Here is a 16,992-nt window from a genome sequence, read left to right on the forward strand (position 1 = left end):
ACCTCCTCTGGAAAGAGCGTAGGTTTCAAGCAGAGACATGAGAAAAGAATGGGGAGGAGTATGAGGAAAGAAGAAAGAAAAAGGAAGAAATAAGAAGAGGATAAGAAAGGATTTAAAACCAAGAAAGGAAATGAACCATTTGAGCACGAAGATTAAGAGGAGGCTCTCGAAATAAAATTCTCAGGTGGTCCTGTATGAAGGTGTAGGCAGTGGTTAGATGATGCCTCAAGCCAGCAGTCTTTCATCCCATCTGTCCTCACTCCCCTGGCTTCCCATCTTTTAGAGACCTTTATCCTCCTCTCCACCATCTTTCTCTTTTGGAAACTGGGGATGGGCTAATGAGCTCACTCCTTTTTCAATGAGATAAAGCCCATCTGCCACTGAATCTAAGATGCCATCAATTTTTTTTTTTTTTTTAATGTACTAAGAAAAAAAAAAAAAGGAGTCACTAAGCGGTGCAAACATTCAAAGAGCTCAGCTTCTAACCAAATGGTTGGCAGTTTGAGTCCACCTAGAGTCACCTCAGAAAAATAGTGTCAGTCTGCTTCCAAAAAATCAGCCATTGAAAACTCAATGGAGCACAGTTCTGCCTTGACATACATGGGTCACCATGAGTTGGAATTGATTCAACGGCCACTAGCTAACTGGTTAAGACTTAAAAAACAAACAAACAAACAAAAACCCACTTAAAATCTATGAAAAGTAATCGCGAGTAAAGTTCAAGAAAATGCTCTCATCATCACATCTATGAATTGTACTCACATCTGGGCCCATATATTCTTTACCTCACTTTACTGTGGTTGAACTGTTAGTTACTACTAAGACAAATAATTCCAGTCAAACAGTAGACACCATTCACTCTTGTCTGTTCAACTTTGATTTTAAAAGCACCCCTTCTCTTGCTTTCAACATCAGTTTTTTCCCTCTCTACTGAATAATTAGCATCAGCATATAACATTCTTGTTTTTTCCATGTTGAAAAGGAAAAAAAAAAAAAAAAACCTCACTTGATTCCATACCACCTTCTGCTATTGTGCCATTTACTACATAACTCCTCCACAGACTTTTCTATGGGTTGTCTTCTCTACCTCTCTTTCATTCTCTCTTGAACTCATTATACTCAATTTTAACCTCCATCATTCCATTGAAATATCTCTTGTCAAGGTCAACAATGACCTCTATGCTGCTAAGCCAAATACTTTGTTCTCAGTCCTTAATCAGCAGCATTTGACAGTTGATCGTGATCTCTGTTTTGAAAAACATTTTTTACTTTTCTTCCATCATACTAACTCTCTTGGCTCTCTTCCCAGCTCTCTGTGATCACTCCGCAACTTCCTTTTCTTGTTCCTCATTATCATCCCATCATCTCAATCCTTCTATATGAAATTCTCCATAGCTCAATAACTGGAATCTTTCTCTTCTCTACCTACACTGTCTCTGAAGGTAAATTTGTCCAATTCTATGGCATTAAATGTCATCTCTATGCTAATTGACATCTCCAGTTCTTTTGAATGATTTTGCAAATGCCTATTCAACATCTACATGTGTATATCTAATAGACTTCTCAAACATAGCAGGTTCAAACCCAATTCCTCATGTCTCATCAAAACCAGTCTCTCCCACAGTCTTTCCCATCTCAGTAAATGATAATTCCATTATGGCAATTGCTCAGACAAAACCCTGGAGTCATCTTTGACTTCTCTTTACCTCCCACAAACATTTTCCAGTACATTGACAAAAAATATCCCCCAAAATATGTCAGTCCTATTTAAAAATATATCCATAATAATTCATTATATAAATATATTTCTTGATTGGTTTATTCTCTGCTTTGCCCTCACAATCCTACACACTAAATATAAGCCCAAAATGATACTTTGCTTATTCTACTCACTCATGTATATCTACCTCTTAAAAGAATATCTGACAATAGTCAATGCTCAATAAATACTGATGAATGAATGAGTGAATATATGAATCAATACATTTCTGGTTCATCTCTAGATTTCAGCAATGTATTCTCTCTGCATCCTTTTCAATATCAATGAGCTACTGAGATCAAGCTTTGTTCTCTGAATACCCCACAAGATGAATACTAGATTAAATTACATGACAATGTCGGTAAAACACTCAATGGGCTTCTTGGAGACAGGACTGTAAAATTAAGAAGTTATCATTGCGCCGTCAGTGTTATTTCTACTAGTTTGGCTGTTGCTGTTATGACTACTAAGAGCTTCTGATCATTTCTATGATTCTTTCTTTCTCATTTCTAGTCTCCTCCAATCCTTTCTTTTTTCTACTTCCTTCTACATTTTCCCTGGTTTGATGAACATTTTATGAAATAACACAAGGTAAAGGTCATTAGAGTGCCATTCATATTGTCCCCATACCCAAATAAATCTCTGCAGATCTCCCCTCCCAGCCTCATTCAGAGGAAGTAGAGAGCAACACCATTTCAGAGAAGGGTCTCTGAAGTCAGACTGTCTTGGTTAGAATCCAGTTCGGTTACTCATGGAGTCATCTCTCTAAGCTCCAGTTTCCTCACCTGAAAAATGAGGATTGTATTTATGTCTTCCTCATAGGAACGGTGTGAGGTTTAAAAACATAATAAATATAAGTATCATGGCACAGTGCCTGGCACACAGGGAAGAATAGTAAACAGTAGCTATCATTATCTCTCCGCCACCCATCTGTCATACTGTGTTGGCTTGCGTGATGCTTTGATGCTGGAACTTATACCACTGGTATTTCAAATACCAGCAGGGTCACCTGTGGTGGACAGGTCTTGGCAGAGCGTCCAGACTAAGACTAGGAAGAAAGGCCTGGTGATCTAATTCCAAAAATTGGCTGATAAAAGCCTTATGGATCACAACAGAATATTGCCCAATATAGTGCTGGAAGATGAGGTTGTAAGGCATTACAAAATAGCTGCTACAATGAACTCAAACATACTAACAATCAGGAAGATGGTGCAGGACTGGCAATGTTTCATTCTGTTACACATAAAGTCACCAACTTGAGGGTAGCTAACAACGTTATCTCTGTCTCCTCTACCCCTAGTCCACGCAGCCCATCCTCTAGCTGTGCTCTTTCAAAGAACTAAATGCTTTTTCGTATCTTGCTGCTTTATTCATGTTTTCTCTTTGCAGAGGATATCAAGATGTAGAACATTACTATGAACTTTTAATAGATACATATTTTATGTACAGAAAAGAGTACACACAAATCATGTGTGTACAGCTTAGTGAATTTTTACAAAGTGAACAAACACTCCCTGTACTACCTGGCACCCAGATGAAGAAAGAGGACTTTGCCAATATTCCAGAAACCTCTCTTGTGAACCTTCAATCACTGTCCCACTCCTCCTCCTCAAAGTTTAACCCTCTCTGGACTTCTAAAACAATGTATTTCTTTTTACTGGCTTCAAACTTTACGGGAATGGAATCATACAGTATGAACTCTTTTGTGTCTGGCTTCTTTCCCTCAATATTATGGTCATGAGATTCTTCCATACTGTTGCTTAAAATGATAATTTATTCTTTCTATTGTTGTATGATAGCTCATTGTGTGAATGCATAGCAATGTATTTATCCATTCTCTTGTTCATGGACACTTGGGTTGTTTCCATTTTGGGGTTATTTTGAATAAAGCTGCTAAAAATAGTCATGTATTTTGCTATCATAGGGCACATTTCTGTTGGGTACATCCCTAGGAGTTAGAATTGCTGGGTCATAGGGCAAGGTCATTTTCCAAAGTGGTTGCACCAATTTACACTCCCACAAACAGTACATGTAAGTTCCCACTGCTCCACATCATGGTTCCTTGGTATTGTCTTTTTCATTTTAGGTACACAGATTGTCGTGTAATGGTATTGCATTGCAATATTAATTTACATTTTCTTTTTCTGACTAGAAGAATCTGAACATCTTTCAAATGCTTATTTGTCATTTTGATATTTTTGTTTGTGAGGTGTCTGTTCATGTCTGTTGCCCATTTTCTTTTCTTACTGGTTGTCTGTCTTTTTCTCATTGATTTTAGGAGTTCTTTCTATATTCTTTGTAAGACTTCTTTGTCAGATAAATGAATTGCAAATATTTTCTTCCATTCTATGGCTTGCATTTTCATTTTATTAGTACCTTTTGATGAATAGAAATTTTTAATTTTAATGTAGTACAATTTATCAATCTTGTCCTTTGTACTTAGTGCCTTTCCTTTTGTATACTACTGAATAAATATCAACTACTCAAAAGTTATGAGATATTTTCATACCTTACATTTAAGATGCTTCTTTTTTGTTTTATCTTCTACCAGGAAAATATTCTTTCCCAGCTTTTTTTTTTTTTTTTTTTCCTCTATGACTTCACTACTTGGCCGGAAAGAATGAATTACTCCCTTTTCTGAATTCCCATAATACTATGCATTATTTTATTATCTTTTTATTATATTATGTATTACTTGAATCACATGTATCTGCCTAGCTAGCCTCTCTTTCGCATCCCCACCCTACTCATCCAATTATTTAAATTCCTCATGGTCTTTTCACTAAATCCTGGTCATGATGCCTCCTGAGTAATTCTAGAATTGGTCTATTTCTTTCCACCCCAACTGCTACCTCCACGGTCTAAACCTGAGACATCTCCTCTTGAGTACTGCATTAGCCTCCTAACTGGTCACCAGCCTCTAATCTTCTACTTTCTAATGAATTAACCACCCAGCAGCCGGAGTGATCTTCTAAAACATTAATTTCTTTGTGCTATTTCCTTGCTTAACACTCTTCCATGTGCCCACTGTTCTCAAGTTAAATTTCAGCTCATTAATATACTGCAGAGGCCTTCCAGGATTTGAACCCTGGCTTGTATCTTGTAATTATCACCATTGAGGGCTCTGCTCTAATCTCTAAAAAGCTCATAAAACATCTACGTTTCCTCAAACACCCCTTCCTAAAGACTCTTCTGTCTGCCTCCAAACCCACGTCTTGCCCTCCTATTCATCCTTCAGGTCTCATCCTACGTATGTTTTACACAGCTAAACCTCCCTGACTTCCTAGTAGCTTAAATCCCCTTACTATCTGGTACTATAAAAACCAAAACCAAACCTGTTGCCACCGAGTTGATTCTGGCTCATAGCAACCCTATAGGACAGAGTAGAACTGCCCCATAGAGTTTCCAAGGAGAGTCTGGTGGATTCAAACTGCAGACCTTTTGGTTAGCAGCCATAGCACTTAACCACTACATCACCAGGGTTTCCTCTGGTACCACAGACCCTTCATAATGTTTCTCCATTAAAATTCACTATACTTATTATTGTTTGTTTTAATCCCATCTTCTCTGAGAGAATGTATGCTTCCTTGGAACAGGAACCATGTCTGTCTTGTCACCACTGTATTCTGGTGCCAAGAAGCGTTCCTAAAAAAATGGTTGAACTAAATTTAACCGATGTGTGTTCATATATCTAGCGCCTGGCATCAGGTTTGGCCCATAATATATCTCAATAAAGGTTTGATTATTTATTGTCTTCACAAAATCCTAGAATCAGTATTGGAAGGGAAATGAACATACTTTCTTCAATTACCAAATCCAATCAAATGATGCTTTTCTGTGTGTGTGTGTGTGTGTATAACATATTTCTAATAAGGTAACCAGTGGCGGATCTGAGTTCTGGAGGGCTGAGGCTTACATAATAGTTCCTCTCTGGTAAAAGGAATTCAAAATTATATATGAAAGTCAGTATTTATTTGGAATAAGAAAAGATAGGGCCTTGGAAGGTGAGGGAGTCCTGGACATTAAGCAGCATTATATTCATGGTAAATCTGCCTCTAAATGTCCCCACAATCTCAGTAACTTCCTTGGTAGCAACCTTTACTCCGATTATAACTCACAAGTCTCTCCATTCTCAACATGCATAGGAAGAAATAGCAGAGTTGTCAAAAATACAAACTGGAGCCCATGCTGGGGTTTGAACCTCTGCTCTCATTTCACAAGGTTGCTTAAAGTATCACCTAACTAATAAGTTTCAAAACCCTGAGCAGATCTGTTTTTCTTCTCACCTTTCTCATCACGCGTTCCCAAACCCATCTGTTTGGGTGGGGTTATTCTTCCTGTATTAGAGGTTTTGTTTTGCTGTGTTTTGTTTTAACACTAAGCCACTTTCTGGGGCTGAATGTCCCTGAGGAATTTTCATTCATTTCTCCCAAGTGACACTACAGGTCCTCCCTGCAACCATTTTCCAACCATCTTCTATAACAGGAGCACAAATCAGAGTTGCCAAGGAACCAGAATATAAAAGTCATATTAGGCTCTGCTTAGCTCTACCTGCCAATCTCAGCCCAACTTTCCTCCCACTAACATTCAGAATCACCTTTATCGTATACCTTTCTAGAAGGTCACGTTTTTAGTCTGCTCAAAGTTAAGGCATGTCATTTTATTTCTGACTATAAAGTTAATACATGATCGTTATAGAAAAGTTAGAAAAAGAACTGGAAGTCTAAAATAAACCATCTATAACCTAAACCATCCAGAGGTAACCTCTTTTAACATCTTAGCATATCTCTTCGCAATATGATTTTACACGTATCGCTTCACATTGTTAGGATCATGCCATACATCCAATCAGAAATCCTCCACTGTTTTTTAATTAACATTATATCAACTCATTTTCACATAGTGTTGGAAATTCTTTATAAACAGCATTTCAGTACCTGCTAAGATTATGTTGTAAGGATGCAACATAATTCACTTAGTCTCCACATGTGGAAAATTGAGATCTTTATACACTGTTTTTTGCTGTTATAAATAATGTTTTTATGAACAACTCTACTTGTACTTAAAGACAGTCTTTTTTTCTCCCCCCTGCAAACTCCTCTCCTTTTATGATGAATTGATAAGGATGAAATTACTATTTTAAAGGATATATTTTCTTAAGGATACATATGGAACATCTAAAAAGGACTTGACATATAATAGACATCAAATAAACATAACTGAATAAATATCAACAAATTAATACCTACAATGGTTGCATTCTCACTAGCAATGTCTAGGAGTGTCTATCTGTCCACACCCAGACAGCACTGAATGTTTTCTCTTGTTGTTGTTGTTGTTAGCTGCCGTCAAGTCAATTCTGACTTGTGGCGACCCCTTGTGTGTAGAGTAGAACTTGCTCCACAGGGTTTTCAAGGCTGTGATCTTTTGGAAACGGATTGCCAGGCCTGCCTTCTGAGGCACCTCTGGGTGAGTTTGAGGCGCCAGCGTCTCAGCTAGTCAAGTGTTTAACTGTCTGCATCATGCAGGGACTGTTAAAAGTGTGTGTGTGCAAGCGCACGCACACGCATGCACACACACATTTAAGACCACAAACGATCAGCAAATAAGGAGGAAGAGGATTACATAACTAGAGCCCAAAATTCTATAAAATGCCCTATATTTCTTGGAATTCAAATAACATCTGCCAAAACACATTGGGAAAATAAAAAACAATAATGTAGATAATTCAGACGATATATGAAATTTTAATATACATTAGGTCTGAAGCATCTATAAATAACACTGTTCAGACGTTTTCATCAAAGTAATCAGATAAAGCTCCCATTTCCATACTTTCTGTGGGAAAAAATAATTAATAACCATGAATTTAACATACTGTATATGTTAAAAATTTTAAAAATATATCTTAACTGTCTTAATTTCCATATTCATCATTTTCATTGGATCCTGTCTCTTTCATCTTCATTCTCTCTCCATATCATCCCTCCCAGTCCTCCTCTGAGTCCCTCCTCCCCCAGGTCTCACCTGGGCTCCTTCCTCACCTTCCCCAGTCTAGCCCCACCATTCCTACCAGCTTCCTACCTTGAAGGTGCAGTTTGCTCTCCGTGCTTTGCAGAAGGACGGAACTCACAGAGTCCAGATTGTCATAGCTGTTACAGCCCAGAGGCCCAGTGCGTGTCTCTGTGACCTGGAGTGGAAACCAAAAAAGAGAGCTGTGAGGGGAGTACCCTCGTCTAGGACAGACTCTGGGAAGTCTTCTCCTGGCAGAGACAAAGCTGGCAGAGTGGGTCTTCTGGCCTGAGTCAATGGCCACTTTCTGAGAGTTTTGCCTGTGCCTGTCACTGGCACCTTGTTGGTGGAATAGCAGGTTATGCACACAGACTGGAGCCAGGCTGCCTGGGTTTGACTGCTGGCTCTCACTTCACAAGGTCACTTTAAGTACCTCAACTAATAAGGTGAAGCACTATAGTCCCTCTCAAAAGCTTGGGTTCTGGAATCTGGAAAGTCAGGATTTAAATTCTGACTGGCTCATTTATTTGCTGTGTAAACTAAGAAAGTCACTTAACGTCTCTAAACTTCTACAAACTAAAGCTAGCAAATCCTTCCAGGGATGTTGCAAAGATGAGACAGCATGGGTAGAAGTGCCTACCACAGGGCAGATGTTCAGTGAAGGGCATCTGAGGATAAAACATCTCTATAAATCAAGTAGATTATATGTGTATTATTGTTACCCCATTGTTGCCGAGTCAATTCCAACTCATAGTGAACGTATGGGACAGAGTAGAACTGCCCTCAAGGATTTCCAAGGAGCAGCTGGTGGATTTGAACTGACGACCTTTTAATTAGTGGTCAAGCTCTTAACCACTACGCCACCAGGGCTCCATGTTATTGCTAGGCGAGAACAATAAAATTATCCCGTTTTTCAAAAGAAGCTTCAGGACATGTTCAATCAGTGCTACCACAGGATAAAATACTCAAACCTGAGGGCAGTGACTTTCCAAAACATTGTCTTAAAAGACTTGAGGTAACCTGAGCTGTAAACTTTCATCTAAAGCGCGTGCACACACACACACACACACACACACACACACACACACAAAGACTTGAGGTGGTACCAGTAGGAGTACAGCTATTAATGAGGATAACTTTGAACTAAGTATGGCTTAGCACGAAACGGGGTCTCTTCATCCCTTCACCCAAGGCACTATCATTTAGCATAATCACCTATAGGATTGTTTTGAGGTTTGCACCCAAAAATAAAGACACAGCATCTATTGTTGTAGGGAATAAAGTTTTGGAAAACAGCCAAACGTACTTTCAGATGTCAGCTTTGCCCTTTCCCAGCTGTGAAACCTTGAAACAGTTACTTTCCCTCTCTAAGCCTCAAATTCCCCATCTATAAAATGCCAGTAATGCTCTTATCCACCTCATTGGGTAAGGAGAACATAATTACAAAGTGTTTAGCACTTAGGAAAGAGTTAATAAATGGAGGATAATAAAGTTTCTCTTTTTTTTACACACAAGTTACTATTTTTTGTACAGAACAATAATATAGTAATTATTCAGTTAGAGTCAAAGCTACCAATTCATTTTACTACAGATATCCAGAAAAAGAAGAAAAAAAAAAGAAAAACCGGCAAAATCTCCTGGCCTGGGCCTGCTGCTGGCCTCAAACACAGCTGGAAGGGAGACATATTCTAGCCCGCTGAGTCTTGGGGTAGTGGCAAGAATGGCAGGAAAAACTCAAGTACCAATTAGATGTGGAAGGCAGTGCTATGGTAAGAATGGTTTCTTGATGGTCTCTGGGCCATTTCTCTGAGATTTCCCTGTTAAGGCGGCAGGATGCACAAAAGAGGATTATCTCTGTCAGAGCTTCAATATCTCAATTCCACATCCCATCCAGTGGGGAGAGACCATTTGGTGATAATGAAAACCGGGCCTTTATGGTACTCCGACTCAGACTGCTTCATAAAGATCCATCTCTCGGCGCCGAGCTCCCTAACAACACAATCCCCCTAATATAGGCGATTCTTCTCAGATAAGCTGGCCCTTTGTTTGTCTAACCGATTTATTTCTCTCCTTACTACCTCCCTTCTCAGTAATTTGCTCCCTCCCACACTTTTTCTTCCCTTGGTCGATTTCTGCCTCATATGCTTGAGTCTCCCTAAATATTTTCTCCTCTTTTCCCTGGAGATATCTTTGAAAGTCTTAAAATAAGTCCAGGCTTGCATTTTATTCAGAAGAAACTAGAGTGAAGACTCAGAAGTAAAATGCAGGCATAATTTGGTTTAAGAAAATGGGGGAAAAATCTCCACTGAAACCCTCAGAAAAACTAATCCTTTATATCAAAAATGTCCTTCCACATTCTCCTTAGAGAGAGAATCCCTGAATGCATAGTATTTAAAATGGAATCTCTTCTTTTCTTTTTTGGAAATTCCTTGTGCTCTAAGTCACAGAATTGAAAGTCTAGAGTTTCTCTACCTAATAGGGTCACTAGCCATATGTGGCTATTTAAATTTAAGTTTGATTAATTAAATTTAACACAATTATGAATTTAGTTCCTAAGTAGCTACATTTTCAGTTCTCAGTGACCCCATGTGACCAGCGGCTACTGTTTTGGCCAGCACGGATACAGAACATTTTCATCACTGCAGATGCTTCTGTTGGACATCACTGGTCTAAAAGAGCACGGATCAGCAAACTACAGACGACCTGCTTTTGCAAATAGTTTTATTGGAACACAGCCATGCCCATGTATTTACATACCGTGTTTTGCTTCTCCAGTGCTAAAACAGCAGAGTTGAGTCAGAGCAACACAGACTAGCAAAGCCTCCATGCCCAAGCAAGTCTGAGATATTTATTACCTGGCCCTTTACAGAAAAAGCTCACTGACCACTGTTCTAGTGAGTTGAGTTCTAGTCCCTGCTAAGATACTCAAAACCAAACCAAACCCACTGCCATCCAGTCGATACACACTAGCTGTGTAAATCTGAGTATGAGGCTTTAACCTCTGGGCCTCAGTTTCCCCATCCATAAAATGGGGAAGGGGAATGAAAAATACAGAGGTTTAAAAAATCGCAGTCCTTGGAGTCAGAGGCCAAGTTTATGCTCATTTTCTTCGCCTAGAAAGGAATCCTGATAATTGTCCATACAGAAGAACTTTAGGTGTGAATGAAAGGACTGCTGATAATTATGGTAGGACCATAGCCAGGACAGTCCCAGTAAATCAGTATACATGGTCACCCTAGTGGTAAAGCTTGTGCTATTCCAGGGTACCTAGAGACATTAGTCAGAGTGGGTGAGCTTCGCAAGTATGGAGCCAGGAATTTTGTCTGCCCATCCACTCTCAGAACATCTGCCTTGTATTACTACTGTCTGAAGAATCCGCCTCCCGAATCCGCCCTCAAGTCATACCTTGATTGCTCCAGTTGATATCTGGATCTCATGGAGCCTCCTCATGGTGCCATCACGGTCAACAAAGTAGGACGATGCAAGCTGGTGCAGAGCTTCAACACTTTGAGTGGCATTCCCTGACTTCCTGTCTAGGCGACTTTTGTCCATGTACATGGTCAAAGCCTCCTCCCCTGCATGAGAGAGGAAAAAAGCTCAGGTAGCCTGTCGAGCTTTGAGGTATGAGGACAGGGCTCCAGGGCTTCAGTGCTGAGAACAGCTTCAGTCCTCTACTAATTTGCCCAAATTTCCTTCTGCCTCTGAAATCAGTTTCCATCTGAAAATCAAGGGTACGATTAAAGAGAAACGGTCCCTGTTTTCTTTTTACCATATTAAATGTTGTTATTGTTTTTGTTGTTGGGTGCCGTCCATTGGATACTGACTCATAGCGACCCCATGTGACAGAGTAGAGCTGTTCCATAGGCTCTCCTAGAAAATTTAAAGTTAACACACATGACTCACACTCGTGACACACATTATATTTCTATTAGACAATGCTAGCCTAGGGAGACAGAAATATAAAGAGACCATTTCAAACACCAGATGAATAGTCAACATAGAGGGAGGCACAGAGTAAAATTGCAGCCAGGAGGAAGGGGCCTGTATCTCTGTCAGTAATGGAGGCCACAAGACCCTGATGATTCTGCCTCTCTGGAGCTGCAACCCTCACCACTACCCCTGCACAAGTATGCCCCGTTTCTCTCATCTTCTGCTTTTCTCCTGGCCAACTTGTGATCTTCTGCCTTTCTCCTGGCTAACTTGTCCTCATCCCTCAGGATTCACCAAACACATGACCTCCTCTGGGAAGCCTTCCCTGAATCCCCCAGTCCTCACCTAAACTAGGTTAAGTACTCTTCCTGTGCCCTTTCACAGTCCCCTGTACTTCTCCACTATATCACTTACCACATTATCTGGTGATGGCTTGTTTAATAGCCTGTCTCCTCCACTACAGCAGAAGCACTGGGAGGTCAGGAAGTATGCAAGAGTCCTTCACCATTTCATTGCCATTGCCTAGCACAATATGGGCATGTATCAGGTGCTCGGCAAATGATTGAAGATTTATGGATGAATGAGTAAACATGGAGCTACTGTACGTCTACAATGTTTACTGATTTGTCTCTCCTACTAAACTGAAATCTCCCAGCAGGAAGGATCCTAATTCATCTTTGGGTTCCCTATGCCTGGGCTTGAGCTGAGTTCTGAGTAAGACACTCAGGTTTGGACTTTCTTAGGAGCTCTCGCTGGTTATTCGAGAGGACATAATTTTCCTTCCTTTAAACTCCATAGCAACTTGAATTGATTTTTTGTAAAAATGCCTGTCGATCCAATTAGGCTTTGAGTTGTGGTGGTGGTGGGTAGATGGTGGGGGCACAGGAACCATCTGATTCATCTTTGTAAAGTTCCCCAATGCTTCTCCTAGGATCTGATGAAGAACAGATTTTCAGTTATCATTTTATGGATAAATTGATGGAGAGATGGATGGATGGATAGGTAAATGATGAAGTAAGTGACAATGCTAGCTAGAGCCATGAGGCAGAGGAAATAAATATTCCAAGTGTCATCTCAGGCTCTCCAAGGGGGCTGTGAAAGAAGAGGTGAAGCAAGTCCACTTCCCTCTAGACTGGGAACTAGCAGAAGCAAACCTTAGATCAACAGGGGTTAATGGGCTTCTGGCTTCATTATTAAGACTTAATTTCTTGTTTATTAAGAGAATGTTCTGTTTAGAGTTGTTTTCCCATTTGGGCATTCCTGCAAATTGCTTCCTCACCCTACATAGGCCTTTCCTCAGTCTTTTGGTCCTCCAGGGGACACTGCCTCACTCTCTGAAGCACCTTCCATCAGAGGGGAAAAAGTGTGGGATTCAGATATGTAGGAGATGGGGGATGTGGCGGGAGTTGGTTGTTTTACCTTCTGAATCAATACGATGTTGCTCCCAGATGGGGGCTGGGGATGTCTGGACTTTAAGGTGTCTGGGATGTTCCTTGTCCTTTTAGCCCTCTGTGATTTTATTCTTAGTCTTCCTCTTAGCCCAGGGGAAATCTCTCAAAATGCAGGGCAGGGAATAATGAATACATACAAACATACACATACAAACAAAAACCTGAACGCTCATGCATACAGATACTTATGCAACACACACATACATTTTCAAACATGTATACACTGTATCCATATGTATGAGTACAATGTGTATTATAGGAATGCTTGTGCACAGACTAACTTTCTTCCAACCATAGGCAGGAGTCAGTGCACATCTATGTACTAAGCATACAGACCCATGTACACATACCAACTTAATCACACATATCACACAGACACACAGCCTCCAAGACCTTTCCTTTGGCGTCAGATATGGTCTTCAGAGGGATTACAGGAAATCTGTTTCCCTGTGTGTTATTCTATATCCAGAATTTCCCCCTAATCAACTTCTATAAGAAAACCACTCATACCAAGGATTTGATGACTTTAACAGATTTCACCAAAACTTTGGGTATCCCGTGGCAATGGCTTAGCTATCAGACCTCCCACTGGCTGCACTTCCTCTTTCTCACATCCTTTCCTTCCGTTTCCCTCTCCCTTAAGAGCCAAATGAGTCCATTTCCATATCCCACATGTGGCAGTTTAAGGACCATCTTTTGTTTGAGCATCCCCTTGGGATTCACCTGGTACCTCAAACAACTTACCAAAGAATTTTCTAAAACAATATAGATTATTAGGAAAAATCAGAGTAAGTACAGTTGCCTGCATTTCCTTCCTACAGATGAGGAAGCTGATATACAAACAGAAAAAGGGATTCCTCAATGTCTCTCCCACCCAAGTGGCACGAATGGCCTTCAATCCTAAATCCCTGAGTTCCTGAGCCCCATTAGATAATAACAACAATAAAAAAAAGGATGATAACAACATTTTTAGGTTTCAGATGTTGTACTAAGCACTTTTAATTCACCATTTTATTTAATCCTCACAAAAGCCACGAAGGAGGTCATATAATTATGACTATTTGTGAAAAGGAAAACTTAGAGTGTTGAGTAACTTGCTAAGGTGACATAAAGCTGATGAATAACAGGTGGCAGGATTTGAACCCAGGCAATCAACCTCCGGAACTTCCCCATTATTCACTACTGCTTACCACTTCCCTTCTCTCAGACTGCGTGATGAGACACTTAAGAAATATTTTTTTCAGGGGTGAATGAATAAGATGATGATGCAAAAGGACCTCACACAGTTTCTGGCACAGAAGAGTACACCTCTTCCCCTTCCCTCCCCCTACTGCACCACATTTAGGGCTGAGTGAACATTTAGGGCTTGCTGTCCAACACCGGATCTCAATCCAAAGCTTTGCATATTTTAAAATGTTGTGCTGTAAAAACAGAAGAGAAACAAGGCTCTGTAAATAATTCACCACCTTGCCATGGAAAAATTAAAAATATATTTCACTGCAAAAGAGAGGTCTTTGTTATTTGGGATTTTCAGGGACTTGGACAGAACACAGTTTTTAATTGAGGAAGTGAATAGGTAGCAATGATTTTTTTCCCCAAGTGAACTGGGAGGTGGGAGAAGTTCAAAGGCAATGGTACAGGTTAACGTCACAGTCCGTGTAGAAGTGAATTCATTTTCACTTTACAACAGAATAGAATTTATACTATTTGATTTAACATTCAAAGTCCTTCTTAATTCAGTATCTGACTAGCAACAGACAACAAACACATCCTGGTTGGCTGACTGCTGGTGTGGGTGTGTAGGTGGCAAGTGAGATGGTTAAATAAATGACTAATGCTGGGTCAAATGTAATGCAGACTTTGTAGACTGAAAATCCTAAGTGCAAAACTTAGCTTTGTCACTTGCTAACTATATGACCTTGAACAAGTTACTTTGCCTCTTCTGAGTCTCATCCTCCTCATCTATAAAACGCACACAATATGACAACTTGCAGTTTCTGAGGACTAGGGAAAAAGTACAATGCCCAATATGTGGCAAATATTCAGTAAGTAGTGACTAATATCATTGTAGGAACAAATGAATTTGCCCAACCAATTTCTCTATTCACATTCCCCACAAAAACCCATACATTATCAAATTACTAATCTGGTATTTCTCAAAACATATATGCTCAGCCTAGAAAGCTTTGCTACTTTCCTTCAACCCAGCCAGCTCCTGTCAAGTGAAACTGCCACTTCCTTCATGAAATCTGTCCTGACCACTATAGCACACAGTGAGCAGCCCCTCCTCTGAAGATCCACTGGTATACCTCACTAGACCCTGTTCCATTATTACACTGATTATTATTTAGCTGGCATAGGTCACACCTACCACACCTAAATGCAACTCAGCTGCTCTCTAAGCTGTTGGCATGGCGGTCCACCACAAAAGGGGTTTTCCTAAAGTTCAACTGATCCAGTCAATTGAATATGGAAGAACTGATGTCCAAAAGATTGTAGCTCATAATAATATCAAATGATGCAAGCAGGCAAGACTCATACATATCTAAATGCACTAGTCGCTACCATTTCCCATTTTCTTTGCATTTTTTTCTTTCCCTTTATCCTCTCTTCTTATTCTCAATCTCTCAAAGGTTTATTGGGGATAGTGGGGAGGAATGGGCAAGACTGATCAGAGTGGAGGAATTATTTCACTTTCCTATTAACCTACTCTAAGCCCTTATGAGAGACAAATGATACCCCATTTGTAAAATAATAGCCTCAAGTTATCAGAACCTGAAGTAGGCTTAAATAAATAGAACAAATTCCCTACATCACATCTAAAATTCAATTATTTCCCCAGGTTAGACCATATTCCAAAGGATTTAAGAATATTATCAGATTAAGCATTCCAAATGATGAGACTACATTCCAAGAAACTAAGACATTTATCAGATTAAGCAGTACCAATAAAATGAGCTAATTCCAAGGTTAAGCCATATTTCTACAAAACAGGAAATTCTCATGTTAGACTGTCCTATAAAATTGAATCACCTGCTCAGATATGACAAAAACAAACAAGTCAATTTGGCTTATCTAGCAATATATGCTTTTTGGTGATATACAATGGCAGAGAGGTTCAGGAGGCTTTTATTTCAGGGTATCCCACAATTCTTCCATCCCAGACCCAAAGTTATGACACGGCTACAGCCCAGTGGCTGCTGACCTACCTCCCAAGGTGGCAGAGATGAGGAGGTGGGTGCCGTACTTTTTGATGATGGTATCGATGAACTGCTGAGTGGTGGGTCTCCTGCCAAGCAGGCGGATGCTTCTTTGAAACTCTGGCATGAGGGGCACTGGATGGCGCACCAGATCTCTCCTCTCGATGGCTGTGTTCCTCACCTTCCAACGGGCAAACTCCCTGGGTAGGAAAGATGAGCGAGACTTCTCAACCTACCATCTCTGCCTCCAAAACAAAGCCCATCCCATCGCCCCATCCAGGCATCTCTCCTTAGGTGGGAGAGTGACAATAATGATTTTTAATATTTGTTAGGTGATAATTTGATCTGGAGCTCTCAATCCTCTTCAGCCAAAAATATTTACTGAGTACTGTTCTCATCAATGGAGATACCGTGGTGAACCAGATAGACCGGGTCCCTGCCCTCGTGTTGCCAGCATCAGGGATAAAAACATCAGGGGTGGCTTTTACTAGTTTATGGGTGAAGAAAAAAAGGAAACAGAAAGAGCAATAATAATAATGATGATGATGACACTCACGGCACTTTAGAGTCCACCAGAATGTCATGCCCACTTTCTTATCTATCATATCTATCACACTAGCCCTGTGACAGGGGATTATTA

At 40.1% G+C, this 16,992-nt stretch overlaps 1 protein-coding gene across 1 annotated transcript in view; it reads right to left on the reverse strand.

The window, feature by feature from the left end:
* Positions 1-16,992, reverse strand: part of BRINP1 (BMP/retinoic acid inducible neural specific 1) — a 201,244-nt gene that overhangs the window by 55,308 nt on the left and 128,944 nt on the right. The window contains exons 3-5 of the mRNA XM_049896801.1: positions 16,362-16,552; positions 11,177-11,346; positions 7,844-7,949 (exon numbers count right to left, since the gene is read on the reverse strand). Coding sequence (XP_049752758.1) covers positions 7,844-7,949; positions 11,177-11,346; positions 16,362-16,552 — 467 coding nt within the window. The remainder of the gene's footprint in view (positions 1-7,843; positions 7,950-11,176; positions 11,347-16,361; positions 16,553-16,992) is intronic.

This window comes from Elephas maximus, chromosome 9, assembly GCF_024166365.1.
Source record: "Elephas maximus indicus isolate mEleMax1 chromosome 9, mEleMax1 primary haplotype, whole genome shotgun sequence".
NCBI classification, from domain to species: domain Eukaryota; kingdom Metazoa; phylum Chordata; class Mammalia; order Proboscidea; family Elephantidae; genus Elephas; species Elephas maximus.